At 41.5% G+C, this 21,077-nt stretch overlaps 1 protein-coding gene across 3 annotated transcripts in view; it reads right to left on the bottom strand.

Annotated features, from left to right (window-relative positions):
- The window catches only part of LOC136857479 (tRNA dimethylallyltransferase), a 1,029,479-nt gene that overhangs the window by 122,401 nt on the left and 886,001 nt on the right, over positions 1-21,077 (bottom strand). For all 3 annotated transcript variants that reach the window (XR_010858541.2, XM_067136153.2, XM_067136154.2), the window contains one exon: positions 20,154-20,269. Coding sequence is in view for 2 of the 3 variants with exons in the window: in XM_067136153.2 (XP_066992254.2) it covers positions 20,154-20,269 (116 nt within the window). In the remaining variant the exon portion in view is untranslated. The remainder of the gene's footprint in view (positions 1-20,153; positions 20,270-21,077) is intronic.

Below are 21,077 nucleotides of genomic sequence, written 5' to 3'. Positions count from 1 at the left end.
ACACTGATAGGAGACGATGGGATAGGAAAGGGTTACGAGTGGGAAGGAAGCTGCCATGAAAATAGGAAACTACAGAAAACAATCTTGAGGGCTGCCGACAGAGCGGCCACCAAACTCGGTAAATCTCAGATGAGAAGCTGTTCCAGTCAACAATAAATCAAATCAATAATGATCTGCATTTAGGGCAGTCGCCCTGGTGGCGGATTCCCTATCTGTTGTTTACCTAGCCTTTTCTTAAATGATTTCAAAGAAATTGGAAATTTATTGAACATCTCCCTTTGTAAGTTATTCCAATCCCTAACTCCCCTTCCTATAAATGTATATTTGCCCCAATTTGTCCTGTTTTAAAGACGCCAGTCAAACTTGATCGTCTACTAAAATGTCATTCCACGCCATCTCTCAGCTGACAGGTCGGAACATACCATTTAGTCGAGCAGCTCGTCTTCTTTTTCCCAAGTCTTCCCAGCCCAAACTTTGCAACATTTTTGTAACGCTACTCTTTTGTCGGAAATCACCCAGAACAAATCGAGCTGCTTTTCTTTGGATTTTTCCACTACATTAATCAAGTAATCTTAGTGAGGATCCTATACACTGGAACCATACTCTAGTTGGGGTCTTACCAGAGACTTATATGCCCTCTCCTTTACATCCTTACTACAATCCCTAAACACCCTCATAACCATGTGCAGATCTCTGTACCTTTTATTTACAATCCCATTTATGTGATTACCCCAATGGAGATTTTTCCTTATATTAACACCTAGATAATTACAATGATCCCCACAAGGAACTTTCACCCCATCAACGCAGTAATTAAAGCTGAGAGGGCTTTTCCTATTTGTGAAACTCACGACCTGACTTTTAACCCCGTTTATCATCATACCATTGCCTGATGTCCATCTCACAATTATCGAAGTCATGTTGCAGTTGCTCACAATCTTGTAACTTATTTATTACTCTGTACAGAATAACATCATCCACAAAAGCCTTACCTCTGATTCTACCTCTTTACTCAGATCATTTATATATATAAGAAAACATAAAGGTCCAATAATACCGAATTGTGGAATTCCCCTCTTAATTATTACAGGGTCAGAAAAGGCTTCGCCTACTCTAACTCTGAGATTTATTTTCTAGAAATATACCAACCCATTCAGTCACTCTTTTGTCTAGTCCAATTGCACTCATTTTTGCCAGTAGTCTCCCATGAGCCACCCTATCAAATGCTTTAGGCAAGTCAATCGCGATACAGTCCATTTGACCTTCTGAATCCAAGATACAGCAAATATCTTGCTGGAATCCTACAAGTTGAGCTTCAGTGGAATAACCTTTCCTAAAACCGAACTGCCTTCTATCGAACCAGTTATTAATTTCGCATACATGTCTAATATAATCAGAAAGAATGCCTTCCCAAAGCTTACATGAAACGCATGTCAAACTTACTGGCCTGCAATTTTCAACTTTATGTCGATCACCCTTTCCTTTATACACAGGGGCTACTATAGCAACTCTCCATTAAATTGGTATAGCTCCTTCAAGCAAATAATAAATAAGTACTTCAGATATGGTTCTGTATCCCAACCCATTATCTTTAGTATATCCCCAGAAATTTTATCAATTCCAGGCGTTTTTCTAGCTTTCAACTTTTGTATCTTATTGTAAATGGCATTGTTTTCATATATAAATTTTAATACTTCTTTAGCATTAGTCACCTACTCTATCTGGACATTATCCTTGTAACCAACAATCTTTACATACTGCTAAGTGAATACTTCTGCCTTTTGAAGATCCTCGCATACACACTCACCTTTGTCATTAACGACTCCTGGAATGTCCTTCTTGGAACCTGTTTCTGTCTTAAAGTACCTATACATACACTTCCATTTTTCACTAAAGTTTGTATGACTGCCAATTATGCTTGCCATCAAGTTATCCTTAGCCTCCTTCTTTGCTAGATTCAATTTCCTAGTAAGTTTCTTCACTTTCTCCTTACTTCCACAGCCATTTCTAACTCCTATTTCTTTCCAACCTGCACCTCCTTCTTAGTCTCTTTACTTCTCTGTAATAATAAGGTGGGTCTTTACTATTCCTTACCACCTTTAAAGGTACAAACCTGTTTTTCACATTCTTCAACAATTGCTTTAAACCCATCCCAGAGTCTGTTTTCATTTTTATTTACCGTTTTCCACTGATCACAGTTACTTTTTTTTAAACTGCCTCATGCCTGATTTATCAGCCATATGGTACTACCTTTATAGTCCTACTTTTAAGATCTTCCTTTCTATCACATTTATTTTTAAGTACGACAAAAACAGCTTCATGATCACTAATACAATCTATTACTTCGGTTTCTCTATAGAACTCATCTGGTTTTACCAGAAACACGTCCAGGATATTTTTCCCTCTAGTTGGTTCCATTACTTTCTGAATCAGCTGTCTTTCCCATATTAGCTTATTTGCCATTTGCTGGTCATGCTTCCTGTCGTTCGCATTTCCTTCCCAATTGAGATTTGGTAAATTGAGATCACCCGCTACAATCACGTTCCTTTCCTTATCGTTTTCCACATAGTGATTATCTTATCAAATTCTGTACACTCTAAAGACAGCAAGGTGTCTATTCTTTAGAAATGAGCCTTACACCTAGAACTTGGGTTTGTCATCTCTTAACTTTTTCGTAGCTTACAAATTCTTCTTTCACCAGAATGAATACTCCCCCTCCCACCATTCCTATCCTATCTCTACGATACACACTCCAGTTCCGTACTAAATTTTTCTGCATCCATTATATAATTTCTCAGCCACGATACAACTCCTATTACAATATCAAGTAAGCACAGTATATGGCCCGGTTTCTTCAACGAATGTTAAGTGTTAACACTGCTGTTATGGAGACTTAACACATAATTTAACAAAATGGTCGTCTCGTCGAGAATTGTTAACTCTAACAAATTGTTAATACTTGTGTTAAATTAACCTAGCAGCACCCCTGTGTTAAACCTCTTAACAGTTGCTAAAATTTCAAAATGGAGGCATGTAGAAGACGTAGGTTTGAAGCTTTACTGCTGTATGAAGACTATTTATAAACTGAAGAAGGCAAAGGACGACCCATACTAAGAAATAATGACTTTTTAGAGTTGTCAGAAGAAAGATTTCTAGTGACCAAAGCCATAATGAACAAGGTATTAGACGATATAGAAAATAAGTTAGAGTTTCCAACAGATTGCAACTTATCAATCTCTCCAGTGCAGCAGTGGCTTATAGATTTTACAAGGATGGGTCGGACCCTGCGTCCAATCGATTTCAACTAGCTTAGTGTACCTGTTGGGGGACACTCAACAGTAACTCGTGTAGAAGGGTTTGGGTCAATACCGTACAGTTTCGTTTTCGAAAAAAAAAAAAAATGAGGACAAATGTCATGAGGCAGGATCCGCTTCGGACCACGTGGAGGGGATAGAACACTAAAATGCGAACACATTTAACTTGAACTTGTCAGGTCCGCAACCTAATATTTCCGAAAAAAATATGAATTCCCAATAGTAAAGCACCGCGTATATACTTGAAAAGTAGCAAACCAGCCATGTGGAGCAGTGGCCGAGTGGTCATCGTACTTGTCTACGAGCCACGACGACGAGAGTTCGAGTCCCGCGTTGGACTACTTTTTAAAAATACAAATTTAATTATTATTTCAGGGAATGTGAAGGTAAAAACGCGAATAAAAGTAATGATCAAATTGCAGTGGAACTTTATTTCCTACCTCAAATAATATATATATATATATATATACAGAGAAAGAGATCCAACAGTAACTGTGAGAACATTTAGACCTATATTAATTTCAGGTAGAAAACAAAGTGTACCGGTACTGCAATTTGCGTAATATTTTTGTTCCAATTTTTAAATAACGTTCCCTGAAACGAGACTCGAACTCACGTCTACGACGTTTGCAGACAAGTACGATGACCACTATGCCACAACTCCCAAGTATATACGCCTTGCATTGGAACCGGGGATTCATCAATTTTTCAGAAATTATTAGGTTGCGGACCTGACATGTTTAAGTAAAAAATATTTCGCCTTTTAGTGTTCTATCTTCGGACGAAGTGGAGGTTTGTAATGACATCTGACCTCGAGACACTTTCCATGTATGCCTAATTGTAGGGGCAAAAGATCTTCATAGGTCAACGACCCGAACAAAAGTGTGTTTTTTTAAAGAAAAAAGGCCTAATTGTAGGCGACTATGTTCACGAGTGCAAGGAAAGAGTGTGTAGAATCCTACAAAGAATTCCTGCTGTCATTGCAGCATTAACAAGGCACTACATCATTTTCCTCGCAATAAAAGAATGCCCGAAAATCATGCAAAACATATCAATTATCACATTTTCCCGATGATGTAGGAACCTTAGATTGCACTCCTACAAGAATAGGCTATATCGAATGTTGTGATATAACAGTCCGTTATTTAATTTTTTAAGCACACTCGCATAATTTTAAATTAAAACTATAATAACTTTTGTCTCGCATTCATCATAACGCTTTTGTTGCCTCCTACTTTACTTCTTAGCGGTCTCCGCTAACCATAACCTATAATAATGTCAACTATGTGTCTGTCAACGCTGACGTGGTCTGTGAGACAAAATACTATTTCAACACGCTACTAGGAGCGCTATACGTAAAGAAACAAAAGACGCTCACTGCCAAACGCGTTCAGAAATCTTACGGAAATGTGTTAATTTGTCTTTAACAATTGTTTCGTAACAAATATTGGAAATGGGTTCGTGAGACAGGGTACTTTTAAACGAAGTGTTAAATTAATAGCAATTGTTAGTTAACATTTGTTAAGCAAAATTTAACATAGAGTTGAAAAAACCGGGTCTATATCTATTAAATTACTTAATTCTACTCCTTTACAACATTTCTACAGTTCAACACTAGCATTTTTATGTCATCCCTACTTGACTTCCAGATCTCTGTACTCTTATCACCGCGCCATAGACCACCCCGTTTCCCTGAATGTACCTCCCTATTATCCTTCCAAACAAATTTCCTAACTTACACGTACCACTGCGGTTTAAGTGAAGGCCATCTGAGCGCAGATCCCTATCTCCTACCCACCCATTAAGATCCAGAAACTTCATTCCCAGTTTCCCACATACCCACTCCATAGTCTCATTTAAATCCCCAATCACTGTCTAGTCAGTATCCCTCTTATACAGTATTCCACTGATAATCTCCGCTTACTTAAACTTCACCCGTGCTGCATTTACCAGGTCCCACACATCTCCAAATATGTTGGTACATACACCTGCTTGTCTTACGTTGTTAGTACCAACGTGAAACACTACCACCTTCTCCTTTCCCTCCTCCTCTTCTACTTTCCTCAACATCTGCCTCAACCTAATTCCTGGATGACACTTTACCCTGATTCCCTTTCCTCCACACACTTTCCCCACATGTCTAACGATGGAATCCCCCATGACCAGAGCCTCAGCCCTACCCACCTCATTTGATCCCCTCCCCTCCTGGTCAGCCCTATCTTTCCTGATAGCTGCAGAAGCTACTTTCTCCTCCCTTTTCTCCCTCCCATGGCCCTGTTCCACCTGTCTTTTCCTATTCTCTACTCTACATTTCCCTTCCCTACGTTTCCCTTCCTCCTGCTTCCACATATCTCAGCAACAGTTCCCTGTTCCTCATCCTCCCTCTGTTGTACTACCTGGAGTGACTCATACCGATTTCTCAGAGTCACCTGTACTGAATTCTGATCCTGAATGGAGCCCTTAGCCTGCAATCTCCTTCCCCTTAGAACATTAGACCACCTGTCTTCTACAATTCCCCCGTTTCATTCCCATCCCTCTTTTACACCTACTGTAACCTGTACATTGTTTGAGGGAGGCCTACCTTCCTTCCTGTCTTATGTGAGAAGACCAATTATCTCCCTCAAACTCTCCAACTCCTCCCTCAAAGCCCTTAATGCCTCACCACAACCACAGTTCCCACACTTGCACTTCTTAGTCATTTTTAGGGGGGAAAAAGAAAAACAATGATGCTGAGTCGCGCTCACTATTCTGGTATTGACAATAGAGGATTCTTTGTACTTCAGTGGAACACTGACTGTTAATTTTTTTAAATAAATGATTTAAGGATAATGTTGGTTCCTTACACTATAATATGGCAATCGTTAAAAAACATCTATCTATCTATCTATCTATCTATCTATCTATCTATCTATATATATATATATATATATATATAAATCTTATTTGTTTGTACGTATGTATTGAACCCATGACCTTTGTGCCCTAAGAATATCATGCATTAAATTGTCAATTTAATAAGAAGTTCGATTCTTGATAGCATGGAATTGACACGAGGCAAGGGGGTGATTACCTTCGGTCCCATGCTCTGGGATACGTGACGTCAGTCGCACGTGTCGACGGCGGAAGAATCTTTTTTTGTGAACTATTTCAAAGCGCGTGTATATGGCGTGCCCAAGCCAAGTCGAAAATATAGTGCCTATCAAATGAGATCATTTATCCCACAAATCGAACACGTATAAATTTTAAATGTCCATGAACACTACCGCCGGAAATATAGCGAGTATGTAGTCACATTCATAACTCCTGTAATTACAGTTTAGTCTGAAAAGTTATAGAAATTTTCTTGGCGGCAAAGGGAGATGCCCGGAGAAAGGGGGTAACTGCTATATATAAGAATTGACGCCATGACGAAACCTCCCGCATTTTGTGTTACGAAGCGGACGACAGAGGGTTGAGCTGCTCTGTGAAATCAAACAACAAAAGTAGACTAAGTCCAAACCGCAGATTTTAGCCATTGTGGCTGGGGTCTTGACTCCATGTGGAGATAGTTTTCTTGAGTGGAAATAATTGTACCAGATAGGACGGTCAAAGTACTGAATAAATTCTCATGTGATAAATAAAGTTTTCTTGAGTGGAAATAATTGTACCAGATATGACGGTCAAAGTACTGAATAAATTCTCATGTGATAAATAAAGTAATTCGTGTGCGGAAGTAATTACAGTCCATCGTGTGCGCTCAACAAAAACAAGTGAAGGGCATTTTTTTTATGATTTCCAGGAAACCTGAAGAAATATATTGACCTGTAAAGCCAGAAATGTAAAAATGGCTAAATAAAAATGCCAGGGTCGCTGGTGAGCCCAATGATGACCGATGGCGTAACATAAGATATGTGACTTACCATCTTACTACCTATTATATCTTGTTTCATGATCTCTAAAACGTGTATTTGAATGGGGTATATACGACGCAGATGGTCCCCCTATGTGGTTTTTGTAAATGTTAGAATACGATTTAAAAAGGAGTCATTTGTTTTATTTTCCACTTGGATAAATTTCTGAAGTCTTGCGAGTGCCGTATGATGTTGTAAAAATTATTAAATAGGGTTTCGAAGTGATATCACGTCCAATGTAGATCGTCATTTCCGTGTGTTTATTGCCTATAGTTTGTGATGTCAAATTAAGATGTTCTTTCGACGTAAAATGTTTGTCTGATATTTTGACTCAATAATATAAGAAATTCATAGTTACCCATTTTCAATCGAGTGGATGCGTGCTGTCGGATGAGAGTATAGAGTAATGAATTTGGTCACAGAGTGAAACGTTTTGTAGGCCCATTTAAACTGTGTCTGACTGACAATAAAAAAGATCTAGTAGAATTTTTCAGTAATTTTTCGTGAAAATCCCGTTATTACAATACGATATCATTTTAGGCGAAGTTATTCATTATTAATAGCTAGTTGTTTTACGTCGCACCGACACAGATAGGCCTTGCGGCGACGATGGGACAGGAAAGGGCTAGGAGTGGGAAGGAAGCGGCCGTGGCCTTAATTAAGGTACAGCCCCAGCATTTGCCTGGTGTGAAAATGGGAAACCACGGAAAACCATTTTCAGGGCTGCCGACAGTGGGGTTCGAACCTACTGTCTTCCGAATACTGGATACTGGCCGCACTTAAGCGACTGCAGCTATCGAGCTCGGTTATTCATTATTAATGCATTGTGCGTTATTAGGCGTCGTGGATTCTAGTAAGGATTTTATTCCAGTTCTTTTGTCGGTGATAGTCGTGAGTTGGAAAACAGAGGTTAGTTTTGGCGTGCGAGTCGAGATGAGATTTGTGAATCAGGTTAGAGACCTGTCAATGAAGCCGGGACTTGTGGAAGCCCGAGGAAGATTTTATAATGTTGGGCATGGAAAGCAATATACAAGGAATCCGCGGTGGTATTAATTTGCGACGTGTATAATTATTGTGGGCATTTTGAAGTATAATCTATGTGCATTTTGTTGGTTAGAATATCGTATTTGTTTAATTATGTCGGCGGAGTTTAAAAGGGAGCATCTTGAGAAGCCAGTCAGGCAGAACGAAACAGATGTATCGTATCGCTGACAAGCGGGTTGGGGGTGAAATGCCGTCAGCTGATAGGGGAACACAGCGAGGATATAACGGGGCACGCGTGGAATTAAGATTGTATTTCTCGGCCGGGGAGAACGTTAAATGTTGGATTTAGTCGAAAGTTTCATCCGGGAATAACCTGAGTGTTATTAGATACTGTAAAATTTGTTTAATTGGGGACGTAATGTGCATTTGATGCCACGGACTTAGAGTACAGTGAACAGGATTAGCCAAATTCAGGGTTGTCCAAAATATAGAGCGATGGTAGCGATGATTGTTTGTCTGTGAAGGGTGCGCAAACTTGATAAAATGTTATGACGAGATATGACATCGTAATTATATGGCGAGTTGCTTTTGGTTTGTACGTAGATTATTAGGGTTATCCAAGTGTTAATAATGGCTAGGGTTAGATTAGATTTAAAGTGTGAGGTCATGAAACAGGATATAAACTGGACATGAATGGTGTAATCGTTCTTTTCCAGCAATAGGAATCAACAGATAAACATCACACGATCAAAAATTGTGAGAACACAATTGCGTAGGAATTTGTGAAGAAACCAGAGTGCGCGGAGATAGAATTTGTTGTCCTTTAAGATTTCATTAAATCATTTAAATATATTTAATTATTAAATTCAGTGAAACCACATTTTGAAATAACTTTAAATCAAGTGAATAACTTGGAGATGCAGTCTGGAAATCTTAGTTTGTTTTCTGGAGAATGTGTAAATGTTAACGTAACGATTAAGGGGACATATCCGAAGGTAATGGATTTTACTGCCACAAAGTATTGTGAGCATTGCTGTTGTTGTATTATTTAACTTTGATTGATTGAGCAGTGAATGTGCTGGGGATAGTAAAGTGGAAACTTTGGTCATCAACCGATGTAACTTAATTGTGTTTAGCCTTCAGCTTAGAAACTTGGATGGTCTTGGGGTCATCAACCTCAGTGACTTAGATTAGGGCCATATGACACTGTAGCGTCTTTTTTCTTGCGGTCATCATCCACAATGACTTTAAAGTAACTTAGAAGTTTAGATGTCGGTCCATGACATAGACGCAGGTCACATCGATTCAATTAAGGGTCCATGTCGTATAACCACTGTGTGGCACACACCGATTGGACTGCCTTAATTATACCCAGAGTACAGAGTTCGTGTTACGAGGCCTGGACCATAACGTATCACTATGATGGCACATGTGGTCTCACGTGGAAGCCGAATTTAACGATTTCCAGACTTTCCTTTCTTTAATAAAAAATGAGACAATGGTTTCTAGTAAGAATGCCCATCAGGCAGTTACGTCAAAGGCTCACACCAGTGTTCTGACCTTCTATGTGATAAAAATGATTGTGGTGTCCAGTGGACACGATTGATTTCAATGATACCGTTGACAAATCAGAATGCTTCAGAATTTCATGAATAAATACGAATCTTTTAAACAGACCTTTCATTTAGTAGCTAGATTAGAATTACTCAACCCTACCTTTACCTCAGCAAGTGACGAAGAACCCGATACGACCCAAGAACTTTGCTGATAGGTAAGAAAGGTAGGTATCCCTCAATATGGACCAAAAGGGTTCAGTATGTATGTATGTATGTATGTATGTATGTATGTATGTATGTATGTATGTATGTATTATGTATGTATTACATCTGCTCCTAAACCACTGGAGCGATTTACACGAAAAATGGTACACGTACGAATTAGTATCAGGAGACAGACCGCGTGGGGGTAAGACACCCCAAGTACCCTTAGGGGCGGGGGAACGAGGAGGTTGATGTGTGGAAATATTAAGATAATAGTGTCGAATCCATACTTTTCGGGATCGCTCGGATGAATTGTGACACTCCGGAATTTTTTAAAGTCCAAGCTCAGTCCCCTTTAGGGTCGGGGGCGAGGGGGGAGTGATATATAAAAATAATCGAAAATAGTGTTGAATCTATACTTTTCGGGGTTGCTGAGATGAATAGTGACACTATGAATAGTGACACCCCCTGACTGACAGAGCAAATGCAACACCAAGAAGGAGTGGTCAGAACTTTATGCAAATTGCAGGGTAGACTGACGTCACTGAGGTATGCTCATGATGTGAAATGCGCCGCTGTGCTGCGCACGTAGCGAACGATAAATGGGACACGGCGTTGGCGAATGTCCCACTTCGTACCGTGATTTCTCAGCCGACAGTCATTGTAGAACGTGTTGTCGTGTGCCACAGGACACGTGTATAGCTAAGAATGCCAGGCCGCCGTCAACGGAGGCATTTCCACCAGACAGACGACTTTACGAGGGGTATGGTGATCGGGCTGAGAAGGGCAGGTTGGTCGCTTCGTCAAATCGCAGCCGATACCCATAGGGATGTGTCCACGGTGCAGCGCCTGTGGCGAAGATGGTTGGCGCAGGGACATGTGGCACGTGCGAGGGGTCCAGGCGCAGCCCGAGTGACGTCAGCACGCGAGGATCGGCGCATCCGCCACCAAGCGGTGGCAGCCCCGCACGCCACGTCAACCGCCATTCTTCAGCATGTGCAAGACACCCTGGCTGTTCCAATATCGACCAGAACAATTTCCCGTCGATTGGTTGAAGGAGGCCTGCACTCCCGGCGTCCGCTCAGAAGACTACCATTGACTCCACAGCATAGACGTGCACGCCTGGCATGGTGCCGGGCTAGAGCGACTTGGATGAGGGAATGGCGGAACGTCGTGTTCTCCGATGAGTCACGCTTCTGTTCTGTCAGTGATAGTCACCGCAGACGAGTGTGGCGTCGGCATGGAGAAAGGTCAAATCCGGCAGTAACTGTGGAGCGCCCTACCGCTAGACAACGCGGCATCATGGTTTGGGGCGCTATTGCGTATGATTTCACGTCACCTCTAGTGCGTATTCAAGGCACGTTAAATGCCCACCGCTACGTGCAGCATGTGCTGCGGCCGGTGGCACTCCCGTACCTTCAGGGGCTGCCCAATGCTCTGTTTCAGCAGGATAATGCCCGCCCACACACTGCTCACATCTCCCAACAGGCTCTACGAGGTGTACAGATGCTTCCGTGGCCAGAGTACTCTTCGGATCTCTCACCAATCGAACACGTGTGGGATCTCATTGGACGCCGTTTGCAAACTCTGCCCCAGCCTCGTACGGACGACCAACTGTGGCAAATGGTTGACAGGGAATGGAGAACCATCCCTCAGGACACCATCCGCACTCTTATTGACTCTGTACCTCGACGTGTTTCTGCGTGCATCGCCGCTCGCGGTGGTCCTACATCCTACTGAGTCGATGCCGTGCGCATTGTGTAACCTGCATATCGGTTTGAAATAAACATCAATTATTCGTCCGTGCCGTCTCTGTTTCTTCCCCAACTTTCATCCCTTTCGAACCACTCCTTCTTGGTGTTGCATTTGCTCTGTCAGTCAGTGTATTTTAAACGTTCGGCCCGCTTGGGTTGGGGGCGTACAAATGTTATGTTTACCTGTTGTCTGGAAAAATACTGTGGGGGCAAGACGCCCCTAGAACCCCTACGGAAGGGGGTGAAATATAATCTATATTAATAAATGGAAGTCGGTTTGGAACGATCTATATATATTGCACTGTATATACAGTATATAAATTAAGGTATAAAATGAAAATAGACGTGAATTAATGAGGCACTTCCAGGCATCTTAGAAACTTAAAATTTGGTACCAGAGAAGCTGATGACTTCAGGATACCTAGAAAAATAGAAAATTCTCAAAATACCTGAGGGAGCCACGCTGGGAGTCTCGAATTCGGAGCTCAGCGTAAGAACGCAGTTGGATATATTTATCCAATACGATAACCTATAGATTTCATGGGCTTAAAAGTTTCCTGAAAGTCCTAATTTTTAACCCTTCTCCAAGATGGCGGCACAATCTGCCAGACTACGTAGAAAACTGAAATTTGGCACAATTATAGCTTTTAGCCTGTAACCGAAGGAAAAATTGCGCGATGCTCAAAATTTTCATTTTTACCCCCCGAAAAATATCGAAATATGGAGGCAATTTTAATGACGGTTCAGACCTTCCTTTCGAGGTACTTAGTGGCTAAACGGTAAGTCGTATCACAAAACGGAATGCACAATCTCGGTTCAATTTCGAGTTATCTACAACTTTGGTCCTATAACATTTTGTTGTGTCTCTATCCCTTATAGCTTAAATTTGGCTCTATTTCTGGATTGTACGTAAACTTTGCAAATTTCACACGTGTATTTGATGGTTTGAACCACTTATAGGAAAGATAGGGTCATCAAATTCTGCACGAACATTGACCTGCCCACCCAGTAGCTGTACGTGAGCAAAATTCTATGTTTGTAGCTGTCACATAAGTATCCGAAAAGTGTGAAAAAACCGTACCCATATTTCACCCTATTCAACGTTTCTAACTCAATCTTACCCAAGAAATAGATGAGATACGAGAAAATATCATACGATCAGCCATTTAAACAGCTGATTGTGGCATTTAATCCTACAATCCGGTTGTCGATATGATTTACCGTTTACCAGCAGTTAAATTTTAAATGGAGGTAAACATTCATATCCTTCCTAATTACGACCTATATTTATTCACTGAAGTCCATTTGTAGCGATCTAGAAAGGGTGCGTGTGCCATTGTAATTAATACGTTACAAATCGTTAATAATTGTCAGCCGGAGGGCGTCGGCTATTGTAATCAGTACTCCCCACATCGACTTTGACTGGCAGTAAGAATTGGGGTCCTTCTCCAACTCCTGTGTACCACTGCAATGAATAATTTCCTTCTCGATTTCACTGGCAGAAGGTTAGGGAGCATGGCATATTTTTCAAAACTCCTTTATCTGATTGTGTTTGGCAGTAGGCAAGGGTGCCTGCCATTATAAACAAATTCACCCACAAATGTCACTGACGTTAGGCATAGTGGCCTGCTAATATAATGGAAACTTACCAACTCGGTCAGAATGGCATTAGAAGAAAAGATCCTGTGATTATAATGATAACAGTACAACTCAATTTTGACTGGCAGTAGAGAAGGTGCCTCCCATTATAATAAAATTCCTCAACTGTTATCTGTTTGGAAGTAGGAAATGGGGCCTGCCATTGCAACAAAAACTCCCCAAATCGTTTTTGACCCCGCAGTAAGCAAGTGGACCTGCCGTTATCATCACAACTCACACTTTATATTGGAAACAACCTATGTGAACCTCCCTATGTTGCTTCTCGAATAGTGCTAAGAGACTTGGAATTTAAAAAAATCGTATTCACTGCATGTACAGTAATTTACTTCGATATCCGTATACAATGTAGTTTACCGTAGCGAAGCACGGGTACATTCGCTTGTATATTTACAGATATACAGCAGAATGTCTGTCTGTCTGTCTGTCTGTCTGTCTGTCTGTCTGTCTGTCTGTCTGTCTGTCTGTCTGTCTGTCTGTCTGTCTGTCTGTCTGTCTGTCTGTCTGTCTGTCTGTCTGTCTCTTATACAAATCCATACCGTTCCACCAATTTGAACCAAATTTTGTATACTTAACTTTTGGGACCCCGCGGGTAACCCCATCTAAAAAAAATTAACATCCCTCTCCATTCCCTAGATTTAGGCCTTTTGGCACATTAACTTAGGCTAATATAGGCGAAATATTCAATTTTCCATACAAGGACGAGATAAAGTTCATTTTGAGCTTCACGACGTAGAACAAAACTCGGTAAGGCCCAACGGGCTCCTAAAACCATGTTTTAAGGGCCTAAAACCAACCGTTTTGGAGATATTGGCATCACACTTCCCCGCTCTAGGAAATGGATGAAGAAATGACCAGCAGTAACCATGGCAACGTCAGCTCAAGGATTCTGCAATAGAATACAGGTCTGGTGTTCGAAGTAGGCACGTGCGTAAATGTAGGCTAAGCAAAGGAGAGATTCTGCTACACAGATGAGTGTCTCAGAAAAAGCACTGTGGGGTAAGCCACCCCTAGGAGTTGTGGTTGGGAGAGGGTGGCATATATAAAAATAATAATCGAAAATAATTCGAAACCATAGGTTTCGGGGTCGCTGAGATGAACAGTGACACTTCGCATGTCGTTTAAGTCCAAGTTCGCCCGCATCGGCACGGAGGCGAGAAGGAGTGAAAAAGAAAATGTCCAAAATAACCAAGATTATGGGTGAATGTATGTTCCAGCATAGCTTTTTAACAAACAAACAAACAAACAAACAAACAAACAAACAAAACATGACTGTGAGGCAGGACTCCTCCAACACCGTGACACTTTTAAGTCCTAGTTCAGATCCAGTCGGAATGGAGGTTGAGAAGGGTTGAAAAAAGGAATGTCCAAAATGACCGAGACTATGGATGTATGTGTTATATTCCAGCATAGCTCTCAACTAAAATTGGTGAACACATGACTTACTGTACTATCTGGAAAAAAATACGTGGGGTAAGGCACCCCTAGCACCTTTGGCGGAGGGAAAGATACTAAAAATAATCGAAAACGACAAATATTACTGCCGAATCCATAGTTTTCGGGGTCGCTTAGATAAATACTGCCACTCCGGATGCCTTTACGTTGAAGGTCAAACCCCATCACAGCTCTCAACAAATCTCGGTACGGATATGAGTTACTATCTCGAAAGGATACCGTAGGGGTAAGACACCCCTGGGGGAGGGGGTGATGTATAAAATAATCGAAAATAGCCGATATTAGTGTCGAATTCATAGTTCCTGGGGTCATTAAGATGAATAGTGGCACTCCGGATGTCGTTTAAGTCCAAGTTCAGCACCTATCGGCATGGTGATTTAGAAGGGGTTATGAAGAAAATGTCCAAGTTCATCGAGATTAAAGTTTTTTTACACAGTCGTCGTTGTCGATCGGCTGATCGGTGACAGTCACAGAGGCAGTTGGAATCGTGTACATCATGTCTATAATGCGACGCGTAAATACGTTTCGTTATAACTTATTTTTATTATTTCTTTGAAAGGATCAACTACTTCCCAGACTATCTGGGCTGCCACAAGGAAATGCTTTAAGGCGAAACAAAATAATCTTAAGCTAGAACGTACAATTATAACATAATAATATTTCTAAATTTACAAATTTGCAAAAGAGTTCATAAACAATCAATTAAACAATTACAAAACATTTGAAACAGGTAATACAATTCCTAAAAGTAAAAGGTGTGAAAGAGAAAATGATCTAAATTATAGATGTAAGTGTGTATAGTACCTTCCAGAATAGTTGAATCAAAATTCGTACAAATACGAATTATTGTCTCGAAAACATACTGGAGGAGTAAAACACCTTCTGGCAAACCTAAGGGAGGGAATGACGTACAAGAATAATCGAAAACGACTAATATTAGCGTCGAATCCATAGTTTCCGCGATCGCTGAGTTGTATTGTGGCAGTTGGATGCCATTTAAGTACCAGTTCAGCTTCGCAGGCATGGCGAAAAGTGGTGATGAGGAAAATGTCCAAACTTAACGAGATTAGTTTAATTAATGATTGATTGATTGATTGATTGATGCTTGTTGTTTAAAGGTGCCTAACTTCGAGGTCATCGGCCCCTATGGTATGAAATGAGACGAAATGCAATTTAAAAGTACAAAATTCATCCACTGACCAGAATAGAAAACGTGATGATGAAGAATGAATTTATGAATATGAATATAAAACAATCAACGGACCTGACCCGCAATGCCTACAATTCCAGAAACAGTATTACTGACCAAGGGACTGCTTCCAAAGGACAATCCTGAATCGATGATGCTTGTCTAAAGGGGTTCAATATCCAGATCAACGCTTCCTCATAATGGCACTTATCGCTAGTAAAGGAGAACCATAGTATTTTTCAAGTTGCGGTACTAATCAAAGATAGCGTAAACTCACGATGTTCCAAACATTATGGTACCACTCACAAGTATTGTACGTCTGCTATTTCTCACATAATGTCGCCACTCATAGGCAACGCAAACCCATAGTGTTCCCCACTTAGGTGTACTAATCACGGGCGCCGTTATTCCCGTGGTGTTCCTCACATATTGGGTACTAAACAATGGCAACGAAGACCCACGGTGTCGCTCATATTGTGTTACTAATCAGAGGCAACGCCCAGACCCGCGGTGTGTCTCACATAATGGTACTAACCACGGGACGTAAGCCCGTGTTGTTCCGCATTTAGTGGTACTAATCACAGGTGCTGGAAACCCACAGTGAACCCCGCTGGACTGCTACGAGTCACAAAACTATTGAGTACCTAACAGAGTGGTACTACTCGCAAGTAAAGGCGACCTATGGTGTTCCCCGCGTGATGCTACTAATCACAAGTAGTTTCATGGTTCTGAGTCAATCATTCCTTGGTCGCCCCTTTTAGTCTCATCTTACGACAGGCAGGGGATACCGTGGGTATATTCTTCATCTGCGTCCCCCACCCACAGGGGGTAGTGTGTTTGGTCCGCGAGAGGTATTTTATTTCCCTCAAGTCCGCCGGCAAGCCGGTTAGGACCCCCCTATCCGCCACCTGGGACGCGCCACGTGGGAGTATCACCTCTCCCCCTGCTACGCCACCGTAGTAGGTTCATGGCAGTTTAATTAACGAGACACAAAATAATCTGTAAGACTTGAAATTAAACACATAACAATAACTTCTAAACTACAAAATAACTTTGCCATTAATGCTTTTACGGCCCGTACTTATAGACATGATATTGTATAGGCTTTTGGGCTTATGCCTTGTCAAGAAAATAGGTGAAATTCTTAACGTTTCACAGAAAACTATGCTCTGCGTCCTCAGAAGAATTCTCAACTGTCCACGAGAAAGGCTTCTTAAACAATGACACTTTTGAATTTGGAACGTTATAATAGAAGTAGAAGTGGAAATGGTACGTTCATTCACCACCAGATGGCCCCCAGGACGTGGCACAACGCTAGCGTTCGAAGCGTAAACTGACCGAACTATCACAATCAGACTAATGTTATACAAACACGTTATGTGAACCGCTTAAGGTCGATTCGCACATCTCCGGGACGTGACAGCGCTTTCCGTGACGTGACGGCATCTTCCGTGAAAATAAAATATCGTCGCCATGTAAACGAAGGGATGAGTTCCAACACTTCCGTTGACGTCATTCGCCGTGACCTTCAGTGCTTCTCCGAGATTCGTGCCGGCAATACGTATTCGCTCGCCAACGATATTTTCTTGTTTTCACGGACGTGATTTCTTTCTTCCCGCCTTTCTGCTTCTCTGCTTTCTTCGAGTACTGAGGTTACCTGTGTACGTCTGAACTGTTGAAATGAAGGACGAACTGCTGATTGAATTAGTGAAGGCACACTCTTTTCTAAATAATTTAGCTCATTCGAAATATATGGATAGTGGTCTGAAGAAGCATGTAAGGGAGGAAATTGGCGAGAAAATGGAAGCTGAAGGTAGGTAACTAACATTTTTTGCTTTTAAGATTAAGAAAATCAGTCTGTCTGTACATAGGCACCGACTTTGGCTCGGCAAGGCACTTTCTGCCCTCAGCCTACAAAATCAGGGGTATTAAAAATTAATCAACAATTTCATTTATTTAATTTTTCAAGTAATTATTAATTTTTCAAGTAATTGAAAGCAAATGTAGTGTATCCGTGAAATTTTACTTCGTCGTCCTTCAAGCACTTATATAGAGTAGAAAACTCTCCTTCCTTACCCCTGCGTTTCCAAACAGGTTGAACCCACTGTTTCTTCCTCTCTTTCTCCTCTTCATCCAAGATTATAGCTATCATTAACAGTTCATCATCACTAGAAAACTCATCATGGAACACTTGATTGCCGACTTATAACTGCACGGAACTACACGGAACTGAAGTGTGAGAACAGACGTGAAATATTCATGTCGGAAAGGACGGATACGGACACGGAGAGCGCCGTCACGTCCCGGAGATGTGTGAATCGACCGTAAGACTGACTGTGATAGTTCGGTCAGCTTCCGCTTCGAACGCTAGCGTTGTGCCACGTCCTGGGGGGCCATCTGGTGGTGAATGAACGTACCATTTCCACTTCTACTTCTATTATAACGTTCCAAATTCAAAAGTGTCATTGTTTAAGAAGCTTTTCTCGTGGACAGTCGAGAATTCTTCTGACGACGCAGAGCACAGTTTTCTGCGAAACGTTAAGAAATTCACCTATTTTCTTGACACGGCATAAGCCCAAAAACCTATACAATATCATGTCTACAAAATAATTCTTAATCAGTCAACGTCACAATAACGAAATTTACAACAATTATCTTCACACATAATTAACAGGTAAAAAAACACCTAACAGTAAACAATTGATAAAATGCCCGGGCAGCGCCGGGTAATTTAGCTACCTAACCATTAATATACGGTACCTGAAAAACGATTTTCTATTTATTAATATTAGCATTGTTGTTCTCCTTCGACTTCTCTAACAACAAACCATTCACACTTACAAAACTATTCACCAATTTCTTGATCATGCCCATTGCTATGCGAAGAACTGTTGTTCCCGGAGTACGAACTGAAACACTTGAAAAGTAACTAAACACTCACAATCAATTAGAGTGGGGGAATTGGGTCTATTCTTCTCTAATCAGAGTTGGGGGGGGGCATTGGGACTATTCTTCCCTAATCAGAGTCGGGAGAACATTGGGATTATCCATCCCTAATCAGAGTGGGGAGAACATTGGGTCTATTCTTCCCTAATCAGAGTCGGTGAAGAATGGGATTGTCCTTCCCTAATCTCAGAGTCGGGGGAACAATGGGATTATCATTCCCTAATCTGAGTGGGGGAACATTGGGTCTATCCTTCCTTAATCAGAGTGTGTAGGGGGGAGGGAACATTGGATCTATTCTTCCTAATCAGAGTTAGCGGAACAACGGGCTTATCCTTCCCTAATCAGAGTGGCGGGAACATTTGGACGATCCTTCCCTAATGAGAGTGGGGGAACAACGGGACTGTCCTTCCCTAATCAGAGTGGTGGGAACACTGGGACTATCCTTCCCTAATGAGAGTGGGGAACATTAGGACTATCCTTCGCTAATGAAAGTGGTGGGAACATTGGGATTGCACTTCCCTAATTAGAGTGGGGAGAACGTTGGGAGTATCCTTCCATAACGAGAGTGGGGGAAACATTGGGACAATCCTTCGCTAATCAGAGTCGGGGGAACAATAGGAACACCCTTCGCTAATCAGAGTGGGAGAAAGCATTGGGACTACATTTCGCTAATCAGAGTCGTGGGAACATTGGGACTATCCTTCGCTAATTACAGTGAGCGGAAACATTGGTACTATCCTTCGCTAATCACAGTGGGGAAATCATTGGGTCTATACTTCGCTAATTAGATTGGGACTATACTTCGCTAATCAGAGCATCGGGGGGGGGGAGGGGGAGATTGGATCTAACCTTCCCTAATGAGTGTGGGGCAACATTGGAACTATCCTTTCCTAATTAGAGTGGGGGAAACATTGGGACTATCCTTCCCTAATGAGAGTGGGGGGAACATTGGGACTATCCTTCGCTAATCAGAGTGGGGGAAACGTTGGGACTATCCTTCGTTAATCACAGTGGGGGAACATTGGGACTATCCTTCGCTAATCACAGTGGGGGAACACTGGGACTATCCTTCGCTAATCAGAGTGGGGGAATATCCTTCGCTAACCAGAGTGGGGGAACATTGGGACTATCCTTCGCTAATCACAGTGGGAGAACATTGGGACTATCCTTCGTTAATCAGAGTGGGCGGGGACATGTGTACTTACACATTGATAGCGATGCGCTGTTGGTTGTACTTTTCGTGGAAGCGCAGCAGCTCCTCCACCAGTCCTCGTTCGATCATGTCATCTACACGGCTGTCCAGACGCTCATCCAGGACGCTCTGCAACAGACAACCACTTTGTATGGGCGCACAGCAGTATGTTACTTCTAATGCACTGAGTGTATCTACAGGTTGCTTTCATATTCTTAAATGGTAGTGAAAACCCCATGGTAAAGTTTGGCAACATTTTGGTTCTTATAATGATGAATGAACACATTTATTAAGATGGCAGTACTGACGTAATAAATGTGACATTCAACATGTTGTAAGAATAACACATTGCGTTAGGCAAGGCAACAAAAACATAGTACGAATTAAAGTACCAGTTGTGTAACATTGACTGTCACTATTGCACTTTATCGGCGAACAATTGTCGTAAAATACACGAACTGAACGTAGTTTTCGTAAAACTATCCGGAAGGATTGGTACCAATACAGAGGGTACCAATAAGAACTGAGTTCCTTAGAATCACATTTGGATTTGATTCACTTGTGACGAGCTTTGCTTGGTTTGTGGGTCATAACGACGACTTCATTTGTACGCCGCTTTGTGCAATCTCGAAGTGGTGTCCAAGACTTCGTTTACAGCAGCCAAGCGTCATCGTCAGACGACTATAAATGAAATCTTCTCTCGCTCACCTTCAAACGATATCACTCAGAACAGGTACTTTTTGAAACAGAGAGACATTCTTGTGCCTTGCTTTTAAACAGACTAATTGAAAAAGTGGTTTATGTTTTCGAAAGAAATACGAACATTGGTTTGAAAGGAAGCCTTATAAAACGAGCTCTATCTACTGTGCTCTCAAAACACTCTCCGTTTCCTACATTTATCTCGTTCAACGAAGGAGTGCATCACACAACTCCGTAG

The sequence above is a fragment of the Anabrus simplex genome, chromosome 1, assembly GCF_040414725.1.
Source record: "Anabrus simplex isolate iqAnaSimp1 chromosome 1, ASM4041472v1, whole genome shotgun sequence".
Taxonomy (NCBI): Eukaryota; Metazoa; Arthropoda; class Insecta; order Orthoptera; family Tettigoniidae; genus Anabrus; species Anabrus simplex.
The sequence above is the reverse complement of the archived record's forward strand: the minus strand, read 5'-3'. Positions and strand labels throughout refer to the sequence as shown.